Source organism: Podarcis pityusensis, assembly GCF_964106645.2.
Source record: "Podarcis pityusensis genome assembly, chromosome: 3".
In the NCBI taxonomy this organism is placed as follows: Eukaryota; Metazoa; Chordata; class Lepidosauria; order Squamata; family Lacertidae; genus Podarcis; species Podarcis pityusensis.
The window spans coordinates 52,814,013-52,821,674 of NC_138026.1; the positions used below are offsets into that span (position 1 = coordinate 52,814,013).

A 7,662-nucleotide genomic window follows, 5' to 3' on the forward strand; every position below is an offset into this window, starting at 1 on the left:
GTTCTGAGCTCCAGACTTTTGAGGAACCTACTCCCTGCTGTTTCTGCTATCTGTCCACTTGACCTGCTCTTCTGGGCCCAATCCAAATCACTGTCCAGAGGGAGAGGTCAAGACTCAATCACTTGAAAGCAGGTGAACAGGTAGAGACTGAAAGTGGAGTTCTTGCAGGGCCAGGGGGCTCTGAGAGTTGGCAGCTGTCCCTTTCCTGAGCAGGGGCCTTGGGAGAGGAGGACCAGTAATGGTGGTTGCGTGTTGAGTTCCGCAGTGCCACCCCCCAAAAATTCACACAGCACACGTTCATTTTTGTTTAAGGTTTTTGGCATAATTTTGGCCACAACTTTATTAAAATACAGAAATGTGAGTGGTTGCTTAGGCATTGGTTATGACTATCTGTCCTTGCCCCCGAGGACAGAGCTGAAACTTCCGGGCACCACCGGAAGCCAGCGTGGGAAACAAATGTTGGGGAGAAATGAGGCTGGGAATTCAGTCCAACACCTCTCACCCTCATGTTCCGGTGGGGCTTGCACGGCCCAAGCCCGGCACCACGGACAAGGACGAAAGAATGGCAAGCCCCTGGATTCCTTTAACGGAATTCCCATTCGCATCATTTGGAGGGATAGGCACCTTACCCCTCCAAGCACCAATTTAACCAATGCCTAACCGCCAACCTTACAAGTTGTGACGATTTGCTACGCAGTAGGCAAAAACCAAATGGCAACAGCCAATCAGCCAAATGGCAAAATTCCTACCAGGCCCCCGCTCAAAGGCGAACGACCCCATGACAGGCATAGCAAGGTCAAATGAACCCAAGAACCACCCTATAAGAGGGAGGGGGGGCGGGTGATCCGATGCAAAACGGCCAAGAGGACGTCCCCTAGTCTAACTCCTCAATTTATAGACTCTGACTCCTCCTCCAAATTAGCAACACCGAAAAATCCCCAGCAACCCAATTTAACCCCCTACCGGCTTGGGTTCTCCAAATTTGCCTAATCATGATGGTGGCCTGCTCCCCAACCGCAACACGTGCTCTCTGCTAGTGAGAACACGCTTTGCGTGTTGAGTTCCGCAGTGCCACCCCCCAAAAATTCACACAGCACACGTTCATTTTTGTTTAAGGTTTTTGGCATAATTTTGGCCACAACTTTATTAAAATACAGAAATGTGAGTGGTTGCTTAGGCATTGGTTATGACTATCTGTCCTTGCCCCCGAGGACAGAGCTGAAACTTCCGGGCACCACCGGAAGCCAGCGTGGGAAACAAATGTTGGGGAGAAATGAGGCTGGGAATTCAGTCCAACACCTCTCACCCTCATGTTCCGGTGGGGCTTGCACGGCCCAAGCCCGGCACCACGGACAAGGACGAAAGAATGGCAAGCCCCTGGATTCCTTTAACGGAATTCCCATTCGCATCATTTGGAGGGATAGGCACCTTACCCCTCCAAGCACCAATTTAACCAATGCCTAACCGCCATGGAGCCCACGGCTCACCGCCAAACCACTCACAGCCCCAGCCAAGACCTCAGCTTGACCACCACTGCACCTAACCAAGCCTCATTACCCGAGGCCGAAAGGTGCACGCCATCATCTCGAAATAAGGATGGCCTCCGAGAAGAAATTTCAGTATGAAAAATCACATCTCCGTCCAACTCCAAGACCTTTTTTGTTACTGCAGTGTTGATGCGGCTTCTGGCTCTCTCAATGGCGGCCGGGCAACGACTGCCCCTCCAGGCGCGCCGTTGAAGCAGCCTTGACCAAAAAATTTTTGCTGCCGGCATCATAGCTCGCAGCGTCTCCAGGTCCGATAAAATGGCAGCACGCAGTGAACGACAGTTCAAAGAAACCAGGTCGTTCTCGCCCAGTTGTACCACGATGGCCGACGGGGGTTCTTCCCATAGCAACTGCCTCCTAATCCGAGGCAGGAGCTCCGACCAGCGCATTCCCCTTCTGGACAGCCAAGACAACCGAATATGTCGAGGAAGGCCGAGACCAGGACCCATTCGCGACTGCCGTGCTGCGACACCAGCCCAATGGATGATGCTGTGCCCCACCATCCATATGCGGACAGCCGCCAAACCTAATATAAATAAACAAAAATAATGTAAGGCCCTTATTAACGGATATAACCTCTGAACACTTCCGACTTCCAGCGACCCAAATCCTTTATTCTGGCTGCTGACAAGCCCCAATGTGCTGCCGTAGTGGCAGCCCCAATCCTGAACGAGTGTGGGGCAAAATCAGTTGCCATGCCGCCACCCGCCACAATTGCTTTACGCATCACTTTCGCAAACTGTTGCCTTGAAAGGGGCGAACCATCCTCATGCCTAAGTAGTGGGCCATCCCCAGGGGTGCGGATAGACAGGAACCTCCTGACATCTTTTACAGGGCAAGGGCCCGCTTCCCCAGTAGCCGGGAGACGGATGAGGGCACCCCTACCCCTCTGATCCGTCTTCGAGTGCCTTATTGTGATTCGAAGTTCCACAGGAGACAACTGTACGTCCTGCATCAAAAGGCCCCGGGTACGGCCATCCTTATGAACCTCGACCACTATTTCGCCCACTCTCAGGGCACCAAAAAAGGCAATCGAAAAGGCGGCCGAAAACAGGCGAGCCTCATAGCCGGACCAGCACACCACCCGCAGCTTTCTGCGCATTACGCACAACATATCAAAAGATATGGGTAGTCGATTTGCTGGGCGGGAAGGACAAAGTCTACTCCATCCTTCCAAGGCTTTGCGAACAATGAACTTCGCACAAGGATCCTTATCAAAGAAAACCTTGCAGAAAAATGTTATAGCAGCAGCATGTATCCTAATCGTCTTAGCTGCCCTGCCCAAATGAAATAAATGCGCTAAATAACTCAACACCTGCGAAGATGTGGGCGAAGCCCTTTTCAAGTCGCAGGCAGATTGCTGCATGAACGTTACAAAATCACCCCACACTTTTGTGTATGAACGTAAGGTAGAAGGGGAGACCGATGCCGCTACTCCCTGTAAAACTAATTGCTGCCAAGGCTCCAGAGATGTTCCGGGAAACATTCCGGACGTATCCGAGCCTCTGGAACCAGTAGTCTGAACCGCTCCATCTGAAAACGGGACAGAGCATCAGCAATTTCGTTAGACACCCCGGGGATAAAACGTGCTGAAAAAACTATATTATAACGTAGGCAATGCAACACAAAAACCCGCAATAGGGCCGACACCCGGGGAGAGCGTGACGACAGTTTGGCCAACACTGACACCACAGCCTGATTATCGGTCCAGAAGCAGACACGACGGTTCCTGAACTCCTCGACCCACAAATGCACTGCCACTGCAATGGGAAAAAACTCGAGAAAAGTTAGGTCCCGCGTAATCTCTCCCCCTTGCCAGTCCTTCGGCCAACGTTCTGCACACCAACGTCCCTTCCAATAGAGTCCAAAGCCAAGGGAACCAGCAGCATCAGACTGCACTTGAAAGTCATTCTGCAAGTTCAAAGTGTCTTGCCATAATGACACCCCATTGAATTCCTCGAGGAATTCCAACCAAATGGAAAGATCAACCTTTACCTGACTAGAGAGGCGCACCCGATGATGCGGGGCTTTCAACCCTGAGGTGAGACGAGCTAGGCGAGAGCAGAAGGGGCGCCCCGGCGCCACCACTCTACAAGCAAAATTCAAGTGTCCCAACAGCGATTGAAGCTGCCGAAGAGACACCTTCCTCAACGGGAGTAGTTCCTCTATTACCCTCCTCAAAGTTGCCAGTTTGTCACTTGGCAAGCTAGAAGTTTGAGCAACAGTATCCAAAAGGATACCCAGATAAGTAAGCCGAGTCGAAGGACCCTCGGTCTTGTCCGCGGCTAGGGGCACCCCCAACTCCTGAGTGAGATCAGCGAATGCTTGCAGGAGCACCGAGCAATCACCAGTATCAGAGGCCGAGGCCAATAAAAAATCATCCAAATAATGAGTGACTCCGCTCAGGCCGGTTTTCGATTTGAGAGCCCATTCCAAAAAGGTACTGAAGGATTCAAAAGCGGCGCAAGCAATCGAACATCCCATCGGCATTGCCTTATCAAAATAATAGTTACCCTCAAACTGAAAACCCAGCAACCAAAAATCTTCTGGATGAATTGGCAAGAGGCGAAAGGCTGACTCGATATCGCATTTTGCCAATAACGCAGAATGGCCAAAGCTCCGAATCAACTTGATCGCCTGATCAAGAGATGCGTACTTCACTGAGCAGAGTTCAGGAGGAATAACGTCATTGACTGACGTACCCATGGGGTGTGACAAATTATGAATTAAACGAAATTCCCCCGGTGCCTTCTTAGGCACAATACCCAATGGGGATACATGCAAATTTTGAAAAGGAGGGGTGACAAAAGGACCGGCCATCCGTCGCATGGCCACCTCCTTTGCAATCTTCTTGCGAGCAACCTGAGGTAGCTCACGAACTGACTTTTGGTTAGCAGGATTCCGTGCCACAGGAGACTCGGCTACCGGAATCCGAAAACCTCGTGAAAAACCATTACCCAAATAATCTGCAGCCTCCCTGTTGGGGTACGACTGCAACCAAGTTAGCAAAACCCCCAGGCGAACAGGTGTATAAGCTAAAGAGGTCAACAAGCTATTTTGCAGTTCCCGTGGTGGTTGAGGGGGGGGTGGGCTTTGGGGGTTGCTGAGATCCCCCTTTTCCCCCACGAAAGGGCCGCCGACCTGCAAAACAAGAGGAAGTGGGATGCGAGCCATTGCATCTTTCGCAGGCGTGGACGAATTTGCACCCCAGGCGATTACAAGAGCCTTTGTTGAAATCCCAGCAGAACAGGCGCCGGCCAGTTTTCAACACCCCTGTCCTAGGCTTCTGTTGCTCGGCAGCCTTTTTATCAATCAGGGGGGCCACGTGGGTGGTCCAGACGTCAAGATCTTTCCGATCCCAGCGAGCAGAAGGAATTTTTGCTGCACGGCGCCGGAAAGCCTCATCGTATTTTATCGCGGCTTTTTCACCAGCTCTGGTGAATGCAGAGCGAACGATGGACAAGTAAACCATTAAATGAAGAGATCTCCTAGGATAAGCAGCCATTACCACGCCAGCAAAGACCTGGAAGCAATCTAGCCAAAGTTCGAACGACCTGTCTGTGTTGGGGACCCCCTGGCGCTTTTTGGAAGAGCTACTCTTCTCTTGGTCCTCCGAAGGCGGGGCCAATTTAAACATGTCCACATATCGACCATCCAAAATCCTAGAGCGCACCTTTGATGACAGGTGCAAACCAGGAATAACGTCTCTGGCGGAGTTGGTGGATACTTTAACGTCTGGAACCAAAACACCATCCATACATTCCTGAACGATACCATATCTAGCCCGATGCGTATTGGACCGGCGCTCCCAAGCCCACTTAGGGAGCCCCGATGCGGATTCGCCAAAGCCCCAATAAAGTTCCAGCGAGTTACCTGTTTCCTCGTCAGAACTAGAAGATGACGTACCGGTATAAGAGGTAGAGGAGTCATCCCTCCTTCGCTTTGCATGCTTCCGGGAAGATCTCCTGCGGCGACGCTTCCCGCCCGAAGACTTCCTGGCCGGAACTGGTAGGCTGTCCTCAACGGAAGATTCCGACTCATGATCTGGCCGTGAGAGACCTGGGACCGATGGAGAAGAAACCACCCGTGAGGGACCAGGGACAGATGCTGCCTCAACAGTAGGCAGCACTAACCCACCATGGCGGGAAGAAGGGACCGAATGGGCCCCCCTCCCCGAAGCTCTCCGGGAAGGATGAGACTTCCGTGCACGGCCACGAGCTGCAGGTATGTATTGGGGCTGGGTTAACTGGGGGTCAGTTCCCCCCACCACAGGCAACAATCCCCCACTTTCATCCTCGTCAGATGACGACAAGACCAGTGATGATGTTCCCACAGGATGAAGCGGTGCTGCAGACGTGGACGGCTGACTGGAACACTGCTGTAGAAAACCATCCAGATCAGCCGCGAAGCGAGATAAGGCCGCAGGATCGCCGGCCATGCTGGACATCCAAGACTGCACTCGCCCCTCTGGTTGTCTTGTAACAGGTGAGCGCAACGCCTGAGATGGGCCTCTAATAGGCCGTTTTGCAGTGGAAGATGGACCAGGGCGGGCTGAGTCCCTCTTTGGAGCCATACCTGCTAGGCAAATAAGAAAATAAAAGTAGAAAATTCCAAACTGTTAACGAGTAAAAAAGGCCTAAACCAATAGCACTTGAAAACCAAGAACTCAAGAAAACACTTGAGTCAATTAACTTCAGTAGAACAAGGAACAAATTAATCAATTCTAAATAAAACTCCTTAATAACCTGTAAGAAAGTCAAAATTCCACAGAAAAACAATATGCAATGGTGCAACAAACAGATCCACCAGCAGGTGGCTCTATAACGACCTGTCCACTTAAGGAGAGGAGGCTGCAATACCAACTAGGCCACCAGGGGAGCTCAGGAGTAGGCCGGCTGCAAATACTGGCCAGGCCACCAGGGGGAGCTCAGGAGTAGGCCGGCTGCAATACCGGCTAGGCCACCAGGGGAGCTCAGGAGTAGGCCGGCTGCAATAACTGCAAACGGCCACAGGGAGGCGCAGGCCAATATCGACGACGCACGCTCCCTAGCCCCGCACGAACTGATTCGCAATGGAGGGCCCCGTGAAGCTGCAAAAGCTCCTCCGAAGAGGCGCAGGCCACTCCGAGGCCCCAGGAGGCCCTGAGGGCCTCAAGCCACCCACCAGCGGCGCCTTCTACTCTGAAGGTAATCAGGGGCCTGTTGTATCAGGCGCTAGCCGCGCCGCATGAACCAGCCGATATCCCCCAATGAATTATTTATTTATTTTCAGCCCAGGAGCGTCGGGGACACGACGGAGGCCGCAACCACCCGAGAGCCGGCTCGAGAAGGGGAGCACCAAGGTAAGTCCGATTAAAGAGAGGGACGGGGAGAGGAAGGGGGACTAGGAGCGCTCCGCGGCTCGGAGCCGCGGGGCGATCCTGCGGGCGGGTTAGAGTCTCCCTTAGCAAGGGAGACGAAGGAGGGGATGGGGGGGAGGGTGGAAAGCTGGCTGCGCTCCGCGGCCGCGGAGCCACGGAGCGACCCCACGGGCGGGTGCGGGGACTCCCAAAAGCAACGCGCAACGACGGGGGGGGGAAGGAAGCAGCCCGGCCGCACTCCGCGGCCTTAGGAGCGGCCTGGGACGGCGGAAATAAAAGGGGAGACCTCCCGAAGCTAGGGAGGGGGCACCCCCCCGCCTAAAAGGAAAAAACCCACTACCTAAACTTCAGCAGTTAAAGCCTAGGAAATTAAAATTGAATGGAAGGAATCAAGGAAATCCGGGTGGAAAATTGAGGAGGGGGACAATATGGGAAGCAAATAGTAATGAGAAATACAACCGTCTCAGACACCAAACAGCTACTTGATCCGATGCAAAACGGCCAAGAGGACGTCCCCTAGTCTAACTCCTCAATTTATAGACTCTGACTCCTCCTCCAAATTAGCAACACCGAAAAATCCCCAGCAACCCAATTTAACCCCCTACCGGCTTGGGTTCTCCAAATTTGCCTAATCATGATGGTGGCCTGCTCCCCAACCGCAACACGTGCTCTCTGCTAGTGAGAACACGCTTTCTCAGCACAGGCCCTTCTTCCATCTTATAAGAATTTTGGGCTGGCCAATAGCTATTGAGGCAA

At 52.8% G+C, this 7,662-nt stretch overlaps 1 protein-coding gene across 1 annotated transcript; it reads right to left on the minus strand.

The window, feature by feature from the left end:
* Nucleotides 1–255: 255 nt before the first annotated feature.
* On the minus strand, nucleotides 256–6,198 carry LOC308474035 (uncharacterized protein). Its single transcript, XM_080999998.1, has 2 exons — nucleotides 5,454–6,198; nucleotides 256–2,073 (listed from the first exon to the last, which is right to left on the minus strand). Exons 1-2 carry the CDS (start codon nucleotides 6,118–6,120, stop codon nucleotides 1,499–1,501), a joined length of 1,242 nt encoding a protein of 413 aa, XP_080856124.1. The 5' UTR covers nucleotides 6,121–6,198; the 3' UTR covers nucleotides 256–1,498.
* Nucleotides 6,199–7,662: the final 1,464 nt, after the last annotated feature.

Excerpts from the sequence above, each read along its gene's own strand:
- LOC308474035 (XM_080999998.1), bottom strand. The coding sequence starts at position 6,120 with ATGGCTCCAAAGAGGGACTCAGCCCGCCCTGGTCCATCTTCCACTGCA. Across the intron at positions 2,074-5,453 it reads CTCCTCTACCTCTTATACCG|GTTTGGCGGCTGTCCGCATA; the intron begins GTACGTCATCTT and ends TATTTATATTAG.